This window comes from Barbus barbus (genome assembly GCF_936440315.1).
Source record: "Barbus barbus genome assembly, chromosome: 18".
NCBI classification, from domain to species: domain Eukaryota; kingdom Metazoa; phylum Chordata; class Actinopteri; order Cypriniformes; family Cyprinidae; genus Barbus; species Barbus barbus.
In genome coordinates this window covers 19,341,809-19,368,268 of record NC_136746.1, presented here as the reverse complement: position 1 = coordinate 19,368,268, position 26,460 = coordinate 19,341,809, and the positions used below count along the sequence as shown (strand labels likewise).

The following is a 26,460-nucleotide window of genomic DNA, read 5'->3' as shown; positions in this document are numbered from 1 at the left end:
AGTCATTCTCTGCAGCTCTCAACTTCAGTACTTTACAAATGAGCAATCTTATAAATAACCTCATGTTTTTTATTTAAAAATCTATCATAATACAGCATAATTGTTTCAGATCACACACTAAATAATCAGCTTGTTTCTATAAGAACAAAAGTCTAGCAGAACAGGAACATCTAAAAGTAGCTGAACTGTTGCTGAATGATTACATCAGAAGAAAAGAGCCGAATCTTGAAACTGATTTAAGTCCAAAATTAACTTAGTCTCACCTGACAATGGTGGATTTTCTCTTTTCATAAATATTTGAACTGCAATATTCTATACATCATTTAAATATTTCTTAACTAAAAAAACAAACAAAATGTATATATATGAATTTGATATTTTATGTTTTTTTTCTTCAGTTTTAGTACAATATTTGTAGTTTGTTACAGCTAATGTTATCATCCAACTAACAAATAAATAGCTAATCAACAATAGTCAATATTCATTCACATTTGTTGAATTGGCATTGAAATTGTTGAATTGCTTGGTAATCGTTCATTCTGGCAATTGGTGATTGTGACCCGCTAACGATCTTTGATGTTGCAAACTCAAAGCCACAGTGAACGTCTGAAGTGAGAACTGCACGCAGATAGATGTAGGCAGGGTTTGCGGTATATCAAACCAACGGGGAGGTCCCCGGGTTTGAGTTTCTTGTGTATTTGCACTCGTGTCTTCTCTGTAAACCATGTGTGTACATGACATGTGAATTACGGCTGGGTGCTGGAAAGCGATCCGTCACCCTTGACATGGCGGATTGGTTGCTCTCCTGACGTGCCTTCCAGCTGGGATGATTTACAAGCTGCTGACAGACTTCCTATGTAGAGCAGGAACATTCCTCACCGTTGCGTTGAGAGATCCATTTCACCCCACAGTGTGGCCATTGGCCAATTTCATACTTTAGCCAATCCGCTGCTCAGAGAACAGCCATGTGTCAACTTTACTTTGACGTGCAATTGCGTCAAACAACTGTGTATCTACATTTAAAAAATTAAACAAAAAAACAACAACAATCAGGGCCAAAAACTTGGATATGGTGAAAGACCTCACACTAAAATGCAATTAAATGTGGGCACCATCACTCAGTAAGGGTTGTTGAGTGCATAGACTTGTTTTAGTCACAAAACTGTACAAATAACTGTTTATGACTGAATCAAAATGAATCAATCATATACAATTATTATAGAAAGTGACAAACTATTTTTTTTGTGTCAAAAATGACACAAACTATGGAATTCTTATAAACACTGGTTAAAGATTTTAGAGGGAAAAACAAAGCATTGTTCAAATTCCTGTACTTAATGTCTTCTGCGCTTCGTGCCAAATCTGCTCAATAACAGACTTTAAAAACACTTGAATTGAGACACACCTTGCAATTATCTTGTCGCAACATCTCACTTTGAACAATAGCACACTATCTCTGCTCTTGTCTGCAGGCACAAACGTAATTTTGAAAGTTGACTTTTTTTTTTCAGGAAAATGTTTAAATAATAGCAGGCTTTCTGAATGGGGCCATGCGAGCGAGAAACATGTCCTAATAGACAAACACATTAGCTGTCAATCTCTCAACTAACCTGCTCTCGATTAAATATCAGCATGACACATACAGAGGGAAGAACTCGATTTTGATCTAAGTGAGGAGACTGTTGTGACTGACAGGATATTGTTGTAATACTGTCAAAAGCAATTGTGATGCTGTGTATAATTAACATATGCTCAATAAAAGCATCTCAGACAAGGCATTTAGCATTTCTTGGTACAGACACAACTCTGTGCTCTAAAGAGGGAGATTTTAGACTAAATAATTATCCTATTGCACTGGCTGTGGGGTGCCAAACAAAGCCTGGTTAAAAAGTCTGTCAGTAGCATGTAAGCAGAGAAGATCAGACTCAATAAGAGCACTCACACATACACACAAACAGATGCAAACAGATAATTCCCATAATCACAGATTAATACTGCCGGCTAATCCCGCTGACAGAGAGGTCAGCACTCACAAACCAGCACGCACTAACAGACTAGACTTCATCTACACACATACACCACATCTCACATTCCTGAAGATCAGCTGGTGACAATGCACAACGCGCTTCCATCAATTTGCACTGATAATATATGTTTAAATTATTTTCCAATATAAACAAACACCTTTAAAAAATTTTTTTATAAATAATTTCCATAAAAATGAATAAGCTATTTTTCTATAATAATAATAATAATAATAATAATCACAAGTAAATAACATATATAATTATACATATAATAATAATAATAATAATTATTATTATTATTCTTACATATAGAATTATTAGTTTTTCACATTTTCTATTTTTCCTATTTTTATACATTATAAATTAATGCATTACATAAATTTTAAATGTAATTATAAATGTATTATTTAATTATTACTCACAGCATTAATAATAGTAATAAATAATAATTATTATTCTTACCTATAGAATTATTCAAGTTTTTCACAAAATTTTTCACATTTTCTATTTCTCCTGTTTTTATACATTATAAATTAATGTATTATATAAATTTTAAATCTAATTCTAAAAGTATTATTTAATTATTACTCACAGCATTAATAATAATAATAATAATAAAGAAATGTTCTTATATATGATTTTTTTTCCCCATGTTGAGTTTATATGTAAATTGAGATGATATGAAAAAAAATTTTATACTGAGATAATATGTAAATTAATGTTTTATATTAATTTAACATTTATATATAATTATGTATGCATGTTACTTACAACATTAAAGGTGGAGTAAGCGATTTCTGGAAGCCAATGTTGATATTTGAAATCACCTAAACAAACAAGCCCCTATTTTGATAGCTCCACCCCACACATATGTAGCCTACGCAACCCAGGCAACGATTAGTTCTGTGAAACAAAGCAAAACCAATGTTACACTGTGTCTACACCGGACATGAGCATCATAATCTCATAATCAATGATGCTGTCTACATTGGATGCTGCGCGGCTCGACATGATAAATCCCCACAGAAAACTGCTGCCACGTTTATAAGCGAGGTAAGCGGGCACTTAGGGCCCTGGGGAATCAGGGGGCCCCATCTGATGTTGCAGAAACATATTTTGCAGCTTTGAACAATGTAGCCAATCACAGACATATCTGTTAATTTCTTTAACGCAATGACCAGAAGTGTTTAAGTTAGAATCCACTCACCGCTAAAAATGCTGAGTTTGCTGAGTTCTGCAAACTCTGGAATCCTCTCATTATAACAAAGTGTAGATACGATGTAAATAAGAGATTCACTGTGCAGCGTAGAGAGCTTATTAACAGAATGTTGTGAGATTGCAATGAACTGAAGTGAGTGACAGCTTTTAGTGATTATATGAGGGAACGCACTTTGCACGCATTCTAGGCTGTATATTAATGTCTGACTGTCTCAGAACAGAGATATTCACCTTAGTAAAGAAAGTATTGTGTTTCAAGCAAGCGGCAACCTCCATCTTTCTTGAAACCAACGTCGAAGTGACTTAAACTGCAATTCATCGACAGGCCACTAGAGACTGGCTCCAAAAGGGAGTCAGTCCCTTAGACTCTCCATGTTAAAATGCCAAACTTTACAGCAGAAACAAAATATGTTTACAGCCTGGTACAAAAAGTGGTTTTGGTCTATATAGCTAATTTTGCCCTTCATGACAACTGTGAGGGGATGAATTTTTTATAACTCATCCATTTAAATTATATTAAGCCTTAAAGTTCTGCATAATTAAGGACGTGGGCACATGAGTGGCAGGTGGATTGCCGCTGCTGTCACCACTGTTGCGCTAGGCAGGCGTGGTTTCAGCAACCAGCTCCACCCACATCCCACCTTTTTGCCCATTTTTGATTATCCGGGAGTGACGCACTGCCAAGATGGCGACGGCCATCTCCGCACACTTTGAGCTTCAAAAATGCTCTTCAGAAACCTACGTGTGGCGTCACGGACACTACGTTAATTTTTATTTTTTTTTACAGTCTATGGTTTCAAGTCATAATTTTATTTGTCTTGATGTTTCCAAATGACTCTCTTGTATGCTTTTCCTTGGCGTGCCGGCGCGAACTGCCACGCACTCGTATAAATGCACGAATGCGATGACTGGAAATTTTTGCTTAATAATAGATTACATTTTCGATTTTTTTCTCGGCAAACACTACCGTATGCCTTCAGAATACTTGGAACATGGAATGAGTTGCATGGGATAATTTCATGTTTGTAAAAAGACTGAAAAAGTTTACAATTTATTAAATGGACAAGTGCAAGCATTTTTTTTATCTTCTTTTGTGATCCGAAAAAGGTAGACTAATATGGCTTTAAAACAGCATCAAATTGACTAATTACTGTCTGTGACTGGATAAATTAACTATGAGAGCGAGCAAGCAAAATAGGTGTTAGGTGCCCCATACCTGGAATTTGCTAAGGGCACCCACAATCACCAAGTCCGCCCCTGGATGTGCTGACACAAATTTCAAATGATTTCCAGTGTAGGCGCGCCACGTCCGGTGTAGACACGGTGTTACTAATCTATCGAGAAGAACCAAAGCAACCTTGGCATCCGATCGCAGGCCTTCTGCTCCTTGAGTTCTCGCCAGCACTGCAAAGCTGATCCAGTATTTACACAGGTCCTATTTCTTGTCTTATCGTTCCGCAGACGTTATCCTCTTTTGTTTTTTATCCGCTATCTCTATCTTTCTGTCGCTCGGCTGTTCACTGAACGCTCTCTCCTCCACATCATGAGTAGACACGCCCCTTACTGCTGATTGGCTACAAGTTTGTTTTGGTACTCGGCCCCCACTCAGTTTTCTAAAGGGTTTTTGAAAAATTACATACCCCACCTTTAATATTATTACTTAAAACAATTAACAATTTGAAAATGTATCTTGTTTTATGCATATTCAGAATTTAAAATATATATATTGGAAAACAAGACAAATATATTGATTAAGTGTTTTGCTGTGATGATAAATGTGTGCTCATCAAATTTTTCATTGAAAAATACATACTTCAAGCAAATGTGTTAGATTTGCCTACATCAAGTGTCAAAAAACAAAGGACTCCAATTGACCATTTTATAGCACTATAACTGTTGAAATGTAACATTAACAAGAGCTCAAAGCATAAATATATGAATTACTTTACTATATCTTACAAGACATCTGGCGTTTATCCATTACAGGTACTTAACATTCTTTTACAAGACGCAAATAAAAGTGTAATTCTAAGTGCAAATGGATGACATTTGGCCATCCTCACAGCCAAGTGTCAGCTGCACTGTATATCACAGAGACAGCAAAACATGACGGATTCATCTTGCAGCCGGTGACTGGCTCTCCGTGGCCGCCTGATTGTGCATTGATCGTGTAATGTGGGAGTGTCTCGCTTCTCTCAGGCTCTGAGCGCGCCAGACACACTGAACTCCGCTGTGTGGTGTCGGGTGGCCGCCCCTCTGTCGCCATCCTGCCTGTCACTGGGTTTTCGCTGGGGCTGCACTTTCTCGACAAATCCCTGGCCTGACGTGCATATATCTCTTCTCTCTCTTTTTTCCGTTCGCTGTTTCTGAGTGTGTTTGTGTGATGGATGTAGACAGATAAAGAGAGAAAGAGTGTGTGGCATCAAGGAGGACAGAAAACGAGAGGGACGGAAGATGGGTTTATGAGACTGAGCCCAGCCACTGTCGTCTGTGTGTCTGCGGTGGCAGACGCCCTTATGATAGAGGTAAGATGGATGCCCCCATGATGCACTGAGAAAGAGGAAGTCTGAGTCATATCTGCTTCCAGCCATTTCTTTATCAACCGCTGCTCTGAATGCAACCACTGGTATAAACTCTGCTTGATTTGAAATATTGGAGACATCACTGAAACAGATAAATATTTCCGCTATCAAACAAGCCACGTGAGTGTTACTAACAGCATACTGCCACTATCTCAGCTGTTTACTGCAAAAATACATTTATTAATCAGTATTTTTGTCTTGTTATCGAGTACAAAGTTCTGAACATCCTTAAAGCAAGTTTAATTACTGGGAATTAAAAGTAAATTAAAAAGTAAAAAATAATATAAATAAAGAAATAAATATTACTGTTATTGTTAATTATTAATAATCATTGTTTCAACTGAAATAAAAAAATAAAATAAAAATAAACATTAAATGAAAAACTTAAAAGAGAGAGAAATGTTGTCTTTGTGACTAACTGAAAAAAGCTGTATATCAGTTCAAGTAATAAAACGACTAAAAAAAATAATTAGAGATAAACCCAAAAACTAATAAGAAAGAAAACTAATAAGAAGAAACATAACACATACTAAAACTGAAATGAAAACTGAAAGCATAAAAATCAAAGCTATTTCAAAAAATACTGTAACAGTATATAAATACTGCTAAAATAACACTGCTTTCCAGTATAAAGACAAAAATATGAATTAAGAAAATAATTTTTGCAGTGGTCTAAAAAGAAAAATATGAACAAAAAATGTTTCTGGAAGGCCCAAGGTGTCCCACAGTAACCACGGTTCAAATGGACAGTTTATCTTCATTCTCAACAGCGAGCCATGTCAGGCCTTTCTCAAATGAAGTACACTCACACACCTCAACCCCGGCGTTTGCGGGCCATCTATCTCTGTTTGGCTGATGCCCGTCCGCAATTCACTTTGACAAATGTACAAGAACAGGACACTCAGCTTTGGCTGAGAAGGTCAGGATTTCAAACTGAGCTGATTACAAAGCGATGCTGCTTTGCTGATGGATGATTGTTGGAAAGTGAACTCTGGCGGCTTATCAATGAATTATTCGGGGGTGTTTCTGGCATGCCGAGAGCTCCACGTGTAAAATCAGGCAGGAAAAGACAACCTCGGGAAGTTAAATCGTCTTAAGGAGATGAGTGAGTGTCGGACAAAGGAATGTGAAAGGATGCTAATGCATGGCCGTGCGCTGTGATTGCATAATTCCGCAATTAAAAGATTTCCTGTCACATCGCTAAATGAGAAATGTGGATTCATTACAGGCAGAGTGTCTGTAGCAATGATGAGTGAGAAGAAACATCGCAATGAGAGAAGCGGTTCTCACCTGCCGACTTAGGGGTGAACTTGTCGCGGTTTGCCGCACACACGGCCAGGAGCCGATAGCCGAGGTCCAAGTCGAAACCCTGCTGCGCTGCCACGCGACTTACAACCTGCGGAAAGAGACCATATGAGCGTTAAAATGGGTCTTTGTGTATTCGCATGCTTCATCTGCATGCGTGTATCCATTATTTGCATTCACAAGAGAGGTGCAAACAGAGTTCTCGGCTAAAAGACTGAAGAAAAATCAAGCTGAAATGTTCTAAACACACTCTTTAGCATTAAGGCTATTGAATTTTTCAATAGACTACATGAGCTATGTGCAATTAAGCTTCCTTAAAATTCTACCCCAGACTCCCATGAGAGAAGCGAGAACCAGCGGTATACTCGCATCACCCGGCTACCACCCCCTCTTCCTTGTACACCAAATCTCTCTCCAAAAACTACTCATAAAAGAGCAATTTCCCTTTTTTAGTGCAATCATATCAAATATTTATATATGTGCATGAATAATGTATTCTAAGATAAAACAGCCACCTCCACTGATGCAGAATAGTGTTAAGACTGTGTTGATATTTGCAGGGTACGATTGATGAGCTTTCCCTAGAGATCTGTGTGACTGGTGCGCAGACGTTTGTGTTTGTTCTCTGAATACCCTGATCCGCAGAGACCACAGCCTGCACTTGGCCCCTTGAACTCGCAACTCCAGCTTCTTTCAAAGCATCTTGTGATCTTTTGCGAAACTATTCAAAAGCGTGTAAATAAAACCCTAAAGCCACATGTAAGACAGAGATGGTAGGTGACAATGGTACACACAGAATACATAACTCTGGCTTTACCTGTTGAATATCTTAAAGGGACTAAACTCCCAAAAATGTAATTTACTCACCCTCATATTGTTCCAAACCTGCATGACGGACTTTTATCATAGAACACAAAAAAGACATGTCCAAGCTGCTCTATTCCATAAAATGAAAGTCAATGGTGACAAAGTTGTTATCAGACTTCAAAAATGACAAACCACTACCAAAAAGTGCCATAACAGCAATCCATATGGATACTGGGGCTGTATATTCCAAGTCAAATAATGCAGTAACTTTGTGTAAGGAACCAAGTAAAACTTATTCAGTCCCTCTCTGTGAAGAATTTTTTTTTTTGAGCTTTACAGCCCTGGTCCCCATTCACTTTCATTATATGAAAAATAGCAAACATATCATATATTTGAAAAGCACAAAGTTGAGTAAATACAGAAATTATAACCTATTCCATTAAAATGATACAACAGGAACACTTATATTCTTTAGACCACAGGCTGACAATGACAATTTCTATTTTTTTTTTTTTACAGTGGTTAAGGTGCCTATTTTTCATTTTAAAGTTATGAGTTTAAATATTGCTCTGAATAACATTCAATTTGAAAGAATTCATTTCATCTCCCCTTTCAATCGCTATTATTATATCCATCAAAAAAGACAACCAATATAAAACGAGAGGCATTCGACCTTTTGTAATATCTGCTGTAAAATCTGAACGAGGCTGCACATGATCTTTAATGACTCATGTATCACACTGCTGCAGCTGTGCGCTGCATTTATCCACTTACTATCCTTCTCAATTCTTAACACCCGGCGCTTGACGTGCAATTTGTGTTCCACATGGGGTGCAATCGCGACTCTTCTTAATCATAAATTGTCATACATCTGCTACCAAGGCGATGCAAACAAAAATGACAAATCAAACCTGCGCTGACAGATCTCTATTCATGATTTAATGGTCAAATAACAGCTTAACGGGATTCTAGAATGGCATCTATGAAACTGAAAATCATCCAGTGTTTTGGACAGGCAGCGCCATTGCGCTCTTGCCAAACTTTAATTTCCCTTCTGCAGCTGCACTTGCCAAACGCAGCAGCCAGGCTTGCTGCCACGAGGGCTGGTATAGATTCCACTGGCGTTTAGAAATGCATCCTCACATAAGCCTTTTCCACATAATCTCTCTTCTCAGAACGCAGGCCTAAAATATTAAGTGATTCAACAGAAAAAAATATCAGGATCACTGAGCCACGCAAATCTTCTCGGTTACAGTTTTGCTAAAGGGCCGAAGGCACACAAACAGTGATGTGCAATATAATACAAAAGACAAAAATGGCCATTTATTTCTTTCCAAAGCGAGGCCCATAGCACTGCAGATATGCCGGGTTGACAAGAAAAGACAGTGGGACAGCAGAGAAAGTTGTCATTGCTAAAGCTACTGACAGTTTGGAGATGTCATTTATCATTTGGCTGAGAGCTGATATTGTGCAGCTGGGAGACAATGGAAGAACAGCTCCATATGCAGGTCTGCGGAGAGCAGAGAGCTACCTGCTGCCTGAGGGGAAATGTGTAAGACATGTCCACATCTGTCAGCCAGCATTCTTATCTCCCCAGTTCTTTCATCTCACCACCATCCTCACCTGGGGAGAAGAACCTCTCCGCTGCTCTCTGAGGGACCCACAATGCATCAGACAAATTAATTACAACATACAGAGCACAAACATACTGCACATCCTTTCGGAGTGAACGCGTGTGAAGATGGTGTCTGGGGACACACTGTCATTTACACACGACACCAACTCCAGAGAGAGAGGCTGAACCAAACTCAGGCTGTCAGAGCTGTGCAGTAGCAGCAGCACCAAGGCGGTCTGGAATACCTGGAGAAACCTGTCCGTTAACATTCCCGTTCATCTCGAAGGCATGAGCTCGGCTGGTGCAGAGACACCTTTGTGATACAGTCAGGTTAGTCAGGTTGATTTGAGCTAATGCCATGTGACCAATCAAAAAAATTATATAACTTTAAAATACTGATTGTTTAATGACATTAAACACACACACAAAAAAACCCTCAACAGCCCCAAACCTTTCATTAGTGACTATCCTGAGCTGTGACATAAAACTGCATGTACACTATCAGTTATTTTGAGTAATTAACATATTTTAATGTTTTTTAAAAGAAGTCTCTTATGCTCACAAAGGCTGCATTGATATGATCGGAAATACAGTAAAACAGTAATATTATGAAACATTAAAATTTAAAATAAGTGTTTTCTATTTTAAAATACAATTTATACCTCTGATGACGAAGCTGATTTTTTCAGCAGCCATTACTCCAGTCTTCAGTGTCGCATGATCCTTCAGAAATCATTATAGTACTCTGATTTGGTGCTGGAGAAACATTTCTTATTGCCAATGCTGAAAAGAGTTTTTGCTGCTGAATAGCATAAGAGATTTCTTTCAAAAACATTAAGAAATCTTAATTATTCCAGACTGGTAATGTACATTCATTCATTAAAAAATGCTCATAAAAAGCTATTAAGGGATTCAATCAATAACTTAATGGAAGTTTAAGTATGGGTTTTAAAGTGTGAAGGGTGGTATTTAAAGAATAATTACATTATTGTTGACAAAAAGGTGTCATTTATATCCAAAGGCTCTAAATATTAGTACAAGATTAATTGAGAGTTATGTCCCACATGAGGCACTATACACTATGCATTGCATTCTACCATCTAGTGTAAGTGTTATTTTGTCCTCCAATACGCAATACGCAAGGAAAGCTGCGACAGTTGAGTGCATGAAGAGTCCAACATTCCACACACTTTTTGGGGAACTTTCAGTGTAACCATATTTCTTAAACTATTTATACTACAAAATGGTAGTGTTTTACAAACTTTTTGCCTTTGTCCAAGACAATATTTGGAGGTCCTCGTATCTAAGCTTATATTTACCTCTGATGCTTCTGTTGTAATAAAAATAAATAAACTCTAAAATATGATGTCAGTTTAATGTTTAGCATTTTAATTAAGCAAAATAAATTTAATTATTTTAAGACTTATATTGGCCCCTGGTTGAGAGGCACTGATCTATGACATACGATAGCAAATTTTTAAGAAAAAAAAAATCTCAGCAAAGACACCTGATGTAAGTCTAGCTAGAACAAGTATATTCTGAGAGCCTCCCAGTATGCCATAATCAATGACTGTCATGGAGAATGTGGGGCGAGTGTCCTACTGTATGTTCAGCACCACTAGCATCAATAAACAGAACTAAATGTGAAAAGTTCAGCTTACTAATGGTTTAATTATACCTGATTCTGCATGGCGAGATAGGAGAAGGTATTTAAAAAAAAAGAAAAAAACCTTAAACACCAGTCTCAGTCTCAGGCAGAGGTTACAGGAGGGAGGAAAAGAAACAGAGAGAGAGAGAGATTAGTGGGTGGGCAGAGGGACACGTGAAGCGTGACTGTTGCTTTAACCTTCGTCACTGGCCCCTGACATGAGGACAAGACTTGAGCAGCTGCTGTCTTACCGTCAAGCATCCCATAAGGCTTTGCTCAAATGGCCGCTGGAAGGCTCGTGGGTCTCCACACCAGTCCAGTAGCTCCGTGGCCGCGGTCTGGAAATTGGCCGGATTCTGTAAGTGCTGTTCCAACAGAAGAAATCACAAATTTTACAACATTAAAATCTAGAGGGAAAATCAATATTTAAAAACTTAATTTTTAGCAATAAAAATAAACACCGAAAATATTCAATATTCAACACTGTTGTGAAAACATAACCATAATATTCCAACACGACATGTTATCATCACATAAATATCACATAAAATCATAACACTCTAATCATACTAAAACTTCATATGCAGGAATTCAAGATAAGCATAATATTAGTATGTTTATCCACCTAAAAAAATCATTCCACTAAATGATGATTTAGAAAACTTAAATCAAAAAAGAAATTCTGTCCAGAATTTGAAATGATCTTCTATTATGTTCCACAGAAGAAAATCACACAGGAAAATCTTTGATATATCAATGATATTTAATGTATCATAAAATTGAACATGATAATTTTTACAACAGCTATTACTTATTAATAGATTCATATTAAAACTGCAATTAAAAACTCTGAAATGTGTTCTTATTTACATACTGAGGGACATGTCAAAATTAATTTATGTGAAAAAAAGAAAATAATTTTGACTTTGTTCTATTCTAGAATATTTCTTTAAACAGACAGAAGCACTTGAAAACCTGCTGAAAAATATTTAATGAATATTATATATACATAAATATATATATATACACATTTGAGAGGATGTGAACCAAAAAACTAATCATTCAATTGATTCTGCTCGTTTCTGAATCTTATACCATATTCCTTATACATTTTATGGCATATTCACTACCAGTATTCAACAAGGGGTGGTATTTTGATCTTAAAGTGGATATCGTTTTCAGTCAGCCAAGTGCTCCAACTCCTCCTGCCCTTTGACTCGGTGCATCTGCACAGCCCTGCAAGAACCCAGCCGGTAACCCAAGGCCTCCTGGTCTGAACGCAGCTGTGCATTCTGGGACAGATCCACCCTCCTGACAAAGAGCTCAGTGTGCTTCAAGGCCTCCTCACACACCACAGTGCATCTTAATCCAGACTCTTCATCATCTTTTGTCCACTAAGATGTAATAGATCTGCACCTCTGAAAGCAATAGTCAAGCAGGGCCGGCCAATAAGGCGAGCACAGCGGGCTTTGTGGCAGAATTGAATGAGAAGAGGCTTATTCTCTTTTCCCTACGATTTTTTATTTATTTATTGAGCGCCGAGGTTGTTTATCCTCCCCTCAGGACCGCCCTCCCCCCACCCAAAATCTCCAGCGACCGGTGGCGCACAAGACATGACAAGAAATTTAAACAAACGAGCAATCTGTACACCCTCTTCAGAGCCTTTGCACGTTTAATGCTCCAGCGCTGTTTGGCCGCTCTGAGGAGGAGACTGCGCACTTTGAAGACCATTATACTCCGACGGACACCTCCTCTTCCCCGGCTCGCAGTGAGGAAGCGGCATTGTCTTCCGAGGGCGGCAGAGGTCGCCATTTGAATGAGCGAATTTGGTGTGTGTGTGTGTTGACAAAGAGCTCATCTGACAAAGAGCCAATGTCTACTGCCGCAGAACCCCGCTGAGTAAATCCTGCACACCATAAGGGATATGCGGGTAGAAAATGTTCCCCCTCTCGCCGCAAAAGGCTGATGGAAAAGAATCTCCATTTTGAAGGAGGCAATTCTTTGTTTAAGCGGACATTCTGGTGTCTGGCTCCGACCGCACGATTATCAGGAAAGAGAGGAGGGGATGGAAAGCTTGCTGTTGTGATGGTGGGCACTCGGAGCTGTGTGTCAGCAGTGAAGGGTTTTTGGCAGGATCACAACACAGGTGTTAACGCAACAGCAGCCAAATCTCAGCACTCCACCTTTCCCCTGCTAAGCATGTGGTGTCCAAACAGGACCTCTCCACCTCAGGGCAGCTCTGTGTGTTATGATCAGTCACTCCAGAGGCATTAAAGTCACGTTGCTTGACCAGGCCTGAACATCTACACTTCTGATGATCTATACTACAATATCACTGTATTACAGTCGCTGTATAACGGAAACTAAGATTTTTCTTGCTCCTTTCTTGCTGTCCTCCCAGTCCAGTTTTAGGAACTAAGCTGCAAAAATGAATCGTTGTGAAGTAATATGTCCCAACCATAAGAATATTCACATACACAGTTCACACACATACATGAAAAACCTGGAAATATCAGGGGTCCGTTTAATATAAACGCATATTTATAATATATTTCTATAATTTTAAATTATTTTGTAAAAATATATTCTTGTATGTGGTGCAGTAAAATAGAAAAAAAAAGTACAGGATATGACTAAATTGACTAAATTTTAATGACTAAATTAAGAAAATAAAACTCATATTAGGAAATTTTATGGGAAGGAATATTCAAATTATTCAACCGGCATTCAATACTACACTCAGACAAAAGACAAAAAAAGAAGGTCAGGATCTTGAAATCTTAAGGGCAATTTCTCTCATCAGCTAATCTGTCATAGGAAATCCCTGAGCACAAGCTCATTTCATCAGTCCTACACGGGACATGGACCATGAATAACCGCCTCCTCCAGTATCAGAATACTCTTCAGCAAATTTGTATTCATGTTCCATGTGAATGATAATTTCTTCTTAAGAAGAAAAAAGAAAAGAAAGACTGACTAATTAAACTTGAGTCGCTGTGCCATGTTTCACTTATTATTTCTAATCATTAAATTCCTCCTCATGTTCTTGATGGAGAATGAGCCAAGAGAATTGTTCTGATCATCCGAACGTTTATCATGCATTCAAAGGTAAACACTGTGAATGATAAGAGCTTTAGTTTTAGTTAGCAGAATAAATTGAAGCTTAACAAATAGGGAAAAGAAAATGGGGACACTAAGCTCAGACGCCACAATTTTACTTAATGTTCTGAGTATTTTTATATACATGCATAATATACAGTTAAAATAAACAACAACAATTTGTAGGGAAAATTGATCTGGGTGAGTGTGTGATTCGGTTCAATGCACCAGTTGGACTTGAGTTGATTGTGATGTCAGTCTGCTGTTTTCAGACAGAAGAGGTGTGATTGACAGCTATTGGCTGCCGACTGCTCAGTGTGCGGGCTTTAACTGCTGGTGAGGAAGTCTGCGATGGGAAAACAGAGGAATTCTGTAGGAAGGGCTCTGTAAATGAAAGTCAGATGGCAGTGCGAGAGTCTGGCAGTATAAGGATAGAAAAAAAGTCAAAGAAGTCAAGAGAGAAAATGGTCTGTTTGATCGACATTACAATCACAACATGCTGATGGCTTCATGTGGGTGTTAGTCATGAGATTGGACATAATGTTTTACACTACTGTCATTATAACCAACTGAGTAAAGTTGAAGGAAGAATAGATTCCATGACAGGCAAGCGTATGATTGAGTGACAGGATGACAGAATGATGAAAAGAGGGAAATGGGACAGAGAGGAAAGGAAACACCCCTATTAGATTGAAAGAGTATCAGGTTTTTGACATATTGATGTCACAAACAAGAGAACGCTTAGAAATTGTCAAGGTATTGGCATTTCCATGTAAACTAGAGGTCATTTACATGTGGAAGTTTTAAATGTACAGTCTGTTCTAAGACTACTACTGTGTTCTGTGCAAAACATTATTACTGTTGTACGTGGACATAAAATGATAAAGCATACTTTCAAATCTCTTAAGTCTGCTTAAATTGAGCTCACTGACGACTCTCATCACACTAAATGTGCCATATCGATATGATTAATGAGCAGCAATCGATTGCGTTTTGTCTTTAGCTTTAATCAGACTCAATCTGCTATGCAAAACAGAGATAACAGTGTCATCTGTAACCAATTAAATAGGCTCAGAAATTCAATGGATTCTTACATGCTGTAGACATGATCTTATTAGCGCTAAGACTTGCCTAATTGATGCAGAGACAACAAAGCCTAGTGGAAATCTGTGTGGACATGAAAAATGCTGAACTGTCTGTAATACACAAGTTGGCATGTCAAATATTTCCATAAATCTATCGAGAGATTTAAAACGTCACACCTACACAGCACACTGCAATTATCCAAGTCTAGAATCACAAGACATAGCCTTGGGTCATACCTACTTGTGTGTGTCTGGCTATAGTTGTGAGTGCCATTTTTTTTTTTTTTTCAAATGTCCTCTTTGATATATTAAAACAAAGACATTTGAATTGGTTTTCATAAACTGTAGTGCTCTTAAATCAGTCAAATCTTTGCTTTAAATGCACTGATACCTACTGATACAGTTTAGGGTTTAGAAACACTGTTAGCATGAGTCTGTGACTCAGAAGGGAAATGATTTCACAAATCAATAGGGGGAAATGTAAAAAGTCTTAATTTAGGTATAGCGTTATGTTTTGGGTTAACCTGTAGTCATTATACTATTATACTACCACTCAAGTGTGGGTTCAGTAAGAATTTTTAATGTTTTAATAATAACATGGTTAAATAGCATTACAATTTAAAGTAACTGTTTTCTATTTTAATATATTTTAAAATGTTATTTATTACTGAAATGACAAAGCTGACCTTTTAGCAGTCATTATTGGTCTTCAGTGTCACATGATCCTTCGGAAACCATTATAATGATGACTTGGTGCTCATTATTATTTTTATTTATTAAATATAATCATAATATTAATTATTATTATAAGTATTAATACAATATAATTATTATTTTTTATTATTATTAGCAATATCATTATTATAAATATTATAGAGATATTTATATATTTAAAACAGTTGTGCTGCTTTCCATTTTTGTGAAACCCCTCATAAAGCTTTTTCAAACAGCATTTATTTAAAATGCTAATATTTTATAACATTATAATTGTTTTTACTTTCACTCTTGATCCTTGCTGAATAAAAGTATTAATTTCCTTTTTAAAAAAATATTACGGTGCCCAAACCTTTGAACAGTAGTATAAATAGTTCAATTTAAAAGTAAAAGAAGCCTACGGCATGTCTGCATCTAGACAGCTAAGTAGCGCGCCTGTGTTTGTGTACACAAAAACAAGAGCCGGCTGATAGGAGATGCTTGGAAAACAGCCGAGGAGGACAAAAGGGTTCAGACTCCAACCATATTCGGCAACCTGATATGAGCCAAGCTAATGGAAAACTACAGATCACCATCAGAGAGGCAGTGGGAGACCTTAGAACAATGAACAGACAGACAGACAGACAGACACGGCCATGGTGTCACTGTGGTGCTTTTCTCCTCACCTGTTTGATGCACAGCAGCCTGTCATTGGTCTGCTGTATGTGCCTGTCCATCGAAGGAATCGAGTTCATCTTGACTGCTGCCTCTTTCTCTCTACCTAGAAGCCATTAAAGTTCTTCTCTCTGAAAAATGGACAGACAAAAGAGAGGAGTGTGTCAGGCTGAGAGGAAAAACGGGAGAGCACTTCAGCGCAGATCTGTGATCTCCTCACACGCTTTATGAGGCCCTGAAAGACACTGAGCGCTCAAATGACATTTCAGTAGTGGGTGAGGAGGAGCCGTCCCATCCATCTTTCATGTTGACAAAGTCGCTCCAGTGTAACTCTGACACTCCTCTCAGTTTCTTACAAGTACAGCTGTGATCTTCAAAAAAATGTTAGCAAAATAAACAGCACAACTCAGTAAGCATGAAGCAGAGATAAGAGTGTGTGCTGAAAGGAAGAACTGTGACCAATTACACTCTAATCAGACCTCTGCAAATGCCTGAACCCCATCAGTGTGTCTATTACACGCTGTTAAAGGTATCAGGCCTTACATTCAAGGTTATCAATTTAGCTGCTGCAGGATGATTTACAGTTGCGTTCGCTGGCAAATAAACACAAGGCCCCGTGGCCAGCGCTGTAACTCACTGCGCCGACATGCGGAAGGATTAATTGGTGAGGAACGGGAGCGTCAGGACTTCATCTCTCATCTGGTCACTTCACCACCATCACTCTTAAAATTCCAAGGCACAAATGTGGAAAAAAAACAAAAACAGGCAGACGGCAAAATTCCCCCACCACCCACTGCAGCGGTCTGATAAAGCTCTCTTCAAATACTTTGGCTGTATGCGTGACAGGACGGGGAGCGTCTCTGGCTCTCAGGAGGGTTAGATAGTGCCCTATATATGTTAAAGCAGACAGTGCATTTCAGGAAGTGATGTCGGGACAGGTATTAAGAGTGCTTTCTTAAGCCCGCATGAAATGTTTAAGCATGTAAGTCACGGATGAGGCGACATAGGCCTGGTACCTGCATAATGGAAGTGTGCTGAACTCACAACCTCGAAGTCATAAAAAAGCACAACTTGCTCCCATTTTAGCCAAAAATCTCCAGAAAATGTACAAGAAATGGAAAACACTGCAAAAATGTATATATTTATCAGTATTTGTATTGAGTAAAAATATTACAATAATTCTCAAATAAAAAAATTAGTATATTATATAATACATTCTATCCTATAGTAAATATATTTTTCTCCCAAGAAGAAAATATTGTTCTCTGTAAACAAGACTTATTGTTTTTAATTATCTTTTTTTTTCAAAGCATAGAAACTATATTTTGTTAGATTTACAGAACCATTCAACAACAAGTCTCCAATTCTTACTAGGGCTGCATTTATTTGATCATAAACACAGTAAAACAGTAATATTATGTATTTAAAATAATATATCCTCAACAATGCTGAATTAAATCATTTCTCTATTTTCATTTTCCAAAAAAAAACAAAAAAAAAAAAAAACTTTTGAATTGTAGTATATGCTTGAAAAATAAAATAAAAATAAAAACTATATAAGCAGTTTTTCTTCACAGATATATACGCACACTCACTGGAAAACAACAAAATATGGATAAATAATTTTTTCACACTATAAATCACAGCACTAGCAACAGCAAGGGCGTAGACAACATGCGAGCTGATGGTTTTTTTTAAGCAATGGAAATCGCTCAAGACATATGCGTCTCCCAATGAGTAAATGTAATGCTAATTTGGCAAAAGGCTCAGACAGGATTTGGGTCGGTGTGGTTGCAGTGACAGTCAAAGGCCAGCAGGTGTCTCTCTCTCTCTCACACTGCGGTCCTGCCACCCTGACCATCAGCACCACCACAAATAACTGCTGAGTGTTCCTTTAAGCCTTTACAAGCGCTACAAATCCTCTGCTCCAACCACTAACAGGGAAAGCTCAAACCAGAGGTTCGCCTGTCTGACCTTGTGGCTATTGATTAACTATTTCCCTCTTTACCCTGCTGTCACTCTCACCTCCAGCTACCAGCAGTGAGAGCACAAGAGAGACGGGAAGAAAGAGTGCTCTCACTCTCCTCCTCCTTCTCGTGACATGGCTTTTGTTTGGTGTGCAAACTCTAAGCTATGGGCTTCAAGAGGGCGATGATGACATGAAAACATCTTTACAGCAGCAGCTGAACATCCTGATCTATGACGTCAAAGAGCTGTAAAGCAGAGTCCAAAACTCCACACAGCTTGATCACGCATCCCTCTCGCTCTCCCTCTGTCACTCTCTCACCCCTCAGGCAATGAAGGCTGGAAAAACACCAGTTATATAACACACCAACTACCTCAATGAAAACAAACTCTTGTTCTCATTATTCAAAGAGAAGCAGAAGCTGGCCATGGAGTCACTCCAAACAAAAAGTTTACAGTCAGATACTTGGCCATGCTGGAAGAATTTCACAGTATTTAACTGCTCTTGGACCTATCCAACTCAAATCACATTTTCTTCATATAAAATAAGAATAATTATAAGATTAAATACCCATTATGTTTCTTATTAGCTGAATAAATAATTAAATATAATATTATTTGTGTTTCTGTGTGTGTATGCCTTAAAAAAAACATGCTACAAAAAAATCATTTAAGTTGACAACTGTGAATAAAAAATATTGATAAAAAATATTGCGGACACTAATCACTGTTTTAATTAAACAATATCAGTTTCATAAAGCATAATATTTTATGGAATTCACACCATCAAACCTTTAAAAAAATGACATCCAGGTTTTAGAAAAAAAAAATCAGCAGGATACAGAACCTTACCCTCAAAAAACAGTAGGATAAATCATATCAGATGAACAAGACCAGACATAATTCATATTGTCAGAACAAAAACAAAAGCAAGGAAGTGAAGTATAAAAAACACTGTGGAAAGCCGTTGTTTAATCTTATGAAAGGTGGGGTCAGACAGAGGGCTGAGGGAGAGATGGAGAGAAAGAGAGAACTTAGTTTGTGCAGGGAGAATTATCTCTTCATAATCAGACATAAATCTGCATGAGTGAGTTCTGCATTTCCACTCACGCTTGACTCCCTTTTCAAAGACAGCTCTCTATAAATACCATCAGTCGCTCTCTTGGGTTAAGGACAGGGATTGAGAGACTGATACTAGCCTGGAACACAATTCAAGAAAAAGGCCAAGCTTAAAAGACTGATCATAATTACAGCTCACGCTCAGATCCGACCATGAGATCTTTACAAAGCAACTCGACTCATTCATGTGGTGTAAACTTCTCATTTGCCACTTTAACACAGGACAATAGTTTCACAACTCAATCAGCATTCAGTCTTTTCCATCTTAGTCTAGCCAAGAGCTGCCCACTTTTTAGGAAAGATCTGACTGACATGTCAAATGACCAATCAGAACTAATCTTGAAGTCATTAAAGAGACAGTTCACCCAAAATGCAAATGATCACAAATTAACCTTATGTTGTTTGCAGAACTCAAAAGAACATATTTTGAAGAATGTTAATAACCAAAAAAGGTGACATTTGACAATTTTCCTCAAAGCATCTTCTTTTATGTTCTATAGTAAAAATAAGGAAGACTATACACTTCTGCTCTATCCCTAGTTACCTTCTTTTAGATATTTTAACATTTCCCAAAGATTTGCTGTCTCTAATCTGTCAAACTAATCTAGTTATTAGTTCTCCATTCAAAACAGCTCATAAAACTCATGTTCATTTCCAGGTGGGCTGGTGCACACTTGACTTCAGAAACATTGCATGGCACCAGCCAATCAGATCGGAACTGGCCATCTCAGCCAGGTCTCGTGCACGAAATGCCTCAGGCGGTCAGTGAATGGACTGTGGGCGGTCTGTGGGTGGAACGTATGGGACTCAGTTTCAGCTTGGCTGATCAGAGTGCAGTCACACTAAACATCAGACAGAGGGAAGTGTCTCAGCACCTGTTGGTGTGACCGCCACAGCTGAGTGGCAAAGAGGTGAGGGTCCACAACAAGTGCATCCCTGTTTGGTGCTACATTCCGCTGTCTTCTCGGATCGATCAGCGCCAACTAACCCTAAGCCACCTATAGTGGCCCCAAAAAGTATTTGGACACTTACACTACCGATCAAAAGTTTGGGGTTGGTAAGATTTTTTATATTTTTTAAATGAGTTTCTTAAGCTCACTAAGGCTACATTTATTTGATCAGAAATAATTTGTAACAATTTGCAAAATATTTGTTACAATTTAAAGTAATTGTTTTCCATTTTAATATATTTGAAAATGTATTCCTGTGATGCAAAGCTGAATTTTCAGCAGCCATTACTTCAGTCTTCAATGATCCTTATGAAATCATTCTAATATGCTGGTGGTTTTCTGCTAAAGAAACACTTCGTATTATTATCAATGTTAAAAACAGTTGTGCTGCTTAATATTTTTGTGGAAACTTTTTCAGGATTATTTGATGGATAGAAACCTCAAAAGAACAGCATTTATTTTAAATAGAAAATTATTAATGTTACAAAAGATTTCTGTCAATGTATTTTGAATGATCAAATTATCTATTTAATGTAATATTGCGGAATTAAAAAAAAATAAAATCTTACTGACCCCATACTTTTGACTGGATAACAAAACCTAAAACTAAACCGCATCAGCAAACAAATGATGCTAGAGCTTTTCTCCCAACTAACTTCACTATCATCAGCCATATTCCACTCAAAATTTTCTCAAGTTCTTGTAACTATAGACAGTTTTTACTGCATTTACTTTTAAAACCTATAACAACTTTCTGATAAATTATTTACATGAAATTCAATTCAGTTCGAATTCAATTGCCACTGTATATCAAAAGTACAAATAAACTCAAACTAATTTTCATCAACCTTATATGTAGATATAACCCCAAAACTGTGAGAAACAAGCAAACAGTGAAAGACAACCAAGCCCATAACCATATCATTCGTGCTCTGAACCCATTTGCGTGTGTGTGGCAAGGAGCAGTGAGCTGGACAGTGGCCCCTGCAGACAGCACAAGGCAGCGTTTGTTATGCGAGTCCAGAAAGGCAGCGTAAAGGCTCTCCACTGCTCTCTATTGTCCTGACCTAAAATGTGCCGTAATCTCCTGAGCAGTCTCTCTAGCACCATATGTGTGTGTGCTGGCCTCCTCCTGCCCCCATCTCTCCTTTTTTCCCTCTCTTTCTCCCCCATTCTCTCCTGCCACTCAACCCGCCCCTCCTCCCTCTCTCTCTCTCTCTCTCTCCGGAACCCAGGCTGCGCGCTCCTTTAACAGGCTGGGGAATGGATTCATTTCATCTAATGCGGTTTGGTCTGAAGCAGAGCCACTCACCCTGAGCAAGAGGCTCCCCACTGCAGTCATGTGTTTTCATACAAGCCAATCAACATGACCGCACCGGCTCACCATCTTCCCCCACAGTCGCCCTCCCTCTCTCATTCTCTATTTATTTCTTTCACTCACTCTACCTTCCTCTTACTCTCAAACAGGCTCCCCCTTTCCGCTTTCCCCCTCCCTTTCTGCCACCCCCTCCTTTTCTTCTTTACTCTTTACATCTGCCTGAGGCTTTCTGTTTCATTCTGGTCACAAGGCACTTAGCTACTGACTTGAGTCCGCTTTTCTGTCCCTTCACCTCTCTCCGCACCTCATCCTCCACGATATCACAGTCCCCATCCTTCCCGCTCACTTTAATTTGCTCTTTCTGTTCCTCTTTCTCTACCTGTCTCTCTCTCTCTCATTATTTGTTGGGAGCTCAGATCTGTTGGGATCCCTGCTGGAACAGAAGGTTGGTGTGGCCCATCTGTGAGCTGATGGGAGAGGGGAGGATACATGTACAGACAGACCACCCCCCACCACAAACTCCCCTCAACTAACAGACTATTTTAATTAGTGGCCAGCTATTATATTTGTGATGCTAATACGGTCTATTTTTAAAATGTATTATAGCAATAATAATAATGATACACACAAATACAAAAATTAAGCAAACAACTCTTTTTAGTTTACACAATATTATTTAGTCACCTAAAATATTTACTTGAAATTCCTAAATAATGTTTTGTATTTATGGTTGATACGGGCCTGCATTATATATCTTTTAATTTAGATGCAATATTCGCTACCAGACAAGATTATATATTTATACTGTATATAATTATTTAATGTCATGTTCAGATGTCAATGACCAATCATATCAATATTTTCTTTAACAGGAAGGTTAACACAAAAATAAATAAAATTAATTAATTAAAATAAATTAAAAAGCCATGTAAAATATACATAAATAATAACACCAATAAACTATAGTATAAGATCAAACAAAACAAATAAACAATACATTAAAAATAAATCAAAAAGCTAACTATATAATAACATATATACTTTTTGTTTCTTATTTATTATATTTAGGAGATTATAAATAATTTAATTTATTAATTTATTTTTATCCTTTGTGCATATATGTATGCGTGTGTATATATATATATATATATATATATATATATATATATATATATATATATATATATATATATATATATATATACACACACATACATACACACACACACACACACATCTATATATATATATATATATATATATATATATATATATATACACACATACATACATGCACAATGTACACAAAATTATTTTAAAGAATTATAAAAATCAATACATTAACAATTAAAAGTTGATTGACAACATTGACAATTAAATATACGCATGCTTGGAACATTGCTCAGTCAACTGTTGCATGGCCTGAGAAATATCATAAACAACATGAATATGGAACCGTTTGTCATCAGTTTTTAACATCACGTTCTTATATATATTACCTATAAGAAATGCAAGCTAACAATTCAGCAACCACACATATTCTCATGAATGCTCAAATCTGAAACCATTCAACACTGTGATTCTTCACACGCTGTATTTCTTCACAATTCCTTTACACCTCTGTAGAAGCGGAACGACCTCAGTCGGTTTGACCTTGCCCTTGAGTAGGTGAATGAAAAGCACATCACTAACAGAGGGCGAGTATGGCCACCCTGAAAATAATGTCAACCCAGCGTTTCCTGTGTGCAGAGAGCAAAATGGATCCTGGTCTCATACTGATCTGCTGCTGGGCCGCTGCACAGATAATATCCACTTTAATTTCTTACCTGAGGGGAAGTTCTCACGAGGGAGCTGCTGACGCCAGGCTGGGGATGTGACAGCCATTTTTCATCAGCTCACCGCATGATGCCAACACATAATAACCTTTTTCTACTAATCTGGGGTCAGTTTGGATTCGTTTTATTGTGTATCACTGTGGTTTATCGCTAAATTTTCCTCCTCAGTGACCGTTTAGACACCCTAAACTTCACTGCACGGAAACAAGTACGACATCACTCTTTAAAAATCAATTAATTACCCAATATAAAGAGAGTGATGAAGAAAATTAACTCTTTTACACAGGCAACTATACTTGCGGCTTGTGCACTTCCCAAAATGGGCAGTCAGTTTTGAAATTGTCCGCAGCTGTTTAACTATTTGATATTTGAGAGCGTTTGGCGTCTATAAATATTGAACAGCAGTACGGTGCCAGGGGTCTCTACAATGGCAGGTATGTGTCACCAGATACCCCAGGACAATCCCATCATGCCATGAATACGCTGGGGAGGAAAACAGAGACGGTATTTCTAGGGCGATTCGTGAACTCACACTCTCCCTTCTGCGCTCATTCCTCGGCGTCTGCTCAGTTCAGCTCTGATTCACTGCACGGGGCAAGACCAGAGCTGAGAAAAACTCCAGCTATTTCAGATAAGAGCTCCCTGGGTCTGTGTGGCGCTCGGCCCGTCCAACCCGAGACGGCAACAAATCACTGTGTGCGTAAATCACTATTTAACCCATTGCTCTTATCAACACACTGCCCAGGATTGCCAAGCATGGCGGTTGGTGTGTGTGTCTTTGTGAGGCTGAGGAAAATCATGTCCAGCATTCCTAAAAATCTTCTCTCACCCTCCTCTGGCTCATCCTGAGATTCTCTCATTTGTCAGAGATCGCCAACTGCCAGGCCTGGACAACCTTGTGTAAATAAACCAGGAAGTGTTTTCACCTCACAGTTGGTTAGAGTGGCAGAAGCAGTAAACCAGCTCAAGTCCCCCGCTGCTGGGGGCTGCTTCTGTTGCATTCCTTCACTTCCTTTTAAATTATATGATGAACATAAAGCAGTGGTTCTTAAATTAGGTAGTTGAACAACTGAAAAGAGGTGGAAACAATCAAAAAACTAAAAACAATTGTTACAGTTTTAACTAATGGATCCGCACGTTTTATTATGGATCCGCATACTTTATTTGACGTGTTTTGGATTGTTGAACACCACCCACTGAAATGATAACACCTACAATAGCCAGGACATTTTTTAATATAACTATAATATAAGAAAGAAGAAAGTCATATACACCTAGGATGCCTCGAGGGTGAGTAAATCACAGGCTAATTTTCATTTTTGGGTGAACTAACCCTTTAAATCAAAAATTCATCAGAAGGTACTCACAAAAAATGTAAAAAAAAAAAAATTAAAATGATTTGATTTACACCATTTACATGTTTGGAGTTTAGAGGGTTTTTTTTTAAAAGAAATTAGTAATTTTTATTCAGCAAGGATGCCAAAATCGACAGTAAAGACTTTCACATCATTGCAAAAAAAAATTAAAAAATCTAGTTCAAATAAATGCTGTTCTTTTTAACTTTCTATTAATAAAAAGAATCCTGAAAAAATGTATCATGGTTTTAATGTCTTTTTGATCAAATAAATGCATCCTTGGTGAGCATAAGAGACTTTCAAAAATATTTCTTTTTTAAAAACCCAAACTGATTAATTTAGTGTATGGTGCTTTTTATTATGCAATTAAAAATAATTATTAAAAATGTAATTTAATTATTTATTAATTTTAGATTTCATTATATATAAAAACTTTATAAATACAAAATTACTGACAAAAAATAACAGCAACACTGAATCAATCAACCAGTAAATCAAATCATAATGAATTTCCTGGTTTGTTTTTCCTCTTAAATCTCTACAGACAATAGTTTGTGGATCACTGATATAAAGCCAATCAAAATACACTGTAGTTCTACATCTGTTTCTGTATTTTTTCATTACTCCAGGCTGTGGTTATGAATGGATGGTCACTAAGTCTTCAAAAATCAGGTCACAGTGAGACACATGATTGTAAATCTTATGTACTGTTCCCATCTAAAAATAGACCCTAATGCACATCAAGGCAAGGAAGCTACTGAGCATCTCTCAGAGCATAAAAGACGCCTTCAAATGGATTCAGAAGCAGAGTCGAATAAGATGAATGCTTGTCATGTGAAAGTTACAAAGATTTCATACATTTACATATCAATTTAGTTTTTTAAAAAGAGAGAACTCAAGACTTGGCAGTAACATGGCAAATGTTGGAAGTTTACTACACCAATTTATTATTTCTGTGGTATAATTGAAATAAAATGCGGTCTTTCATAAGGATGAATAAATCCTGAGATTTCTAATTTAGGGTGACAGCAGAGAGGAGGAATTCCAGGCCAGTCTTTTTAGAACAAGAAAAAAAAAAAAGAGTGTAATTTACGTTCCGTTGGTAAAAGTGCATGGCTGTATTTCAGGCTGGGGGATGAGTGCTCAGGCTCTGTCTGTGAGCTC

At 37.6% G+C, this 26,460-nt stretch overlaps 1 protein-coding gene across 1 annotated transcript in view; it reads right to left on the bottom strand.

Moving 5' to 3' along the window:
- The window catches only part of zmiz1a (zinc finger, MIZ-type containing 1a), a 125,540-nt gene that overhangs the window by 23,690 nt on the left and 75,390 nt on the right, over positions 1 to 26,460 (bottom strand). The window contains exons 5-7 of the mRNA XM_079440061.1: positions 16,766 to 16,885; positions 11,454 to 11,567; positions 7,118 to 7,223 (exon numbers count right to left, since the gene is read on the bottom strand). Of these exons, the coding sequence (XP_079296187.1) occupies positions 7,118 to 7,223; positions 11,454 to 11,567; positions 16,766 to 16,834 (289 nt within the window). The 5' untranslated portion in view covers positions 16,835 to 16,885. The remainder of the gene's footprint in view (positions 1 to 7,117; positions 7,224 to 11,453; positions 11,568 to 16,765; positions 16,886 to 26,460) is intronic.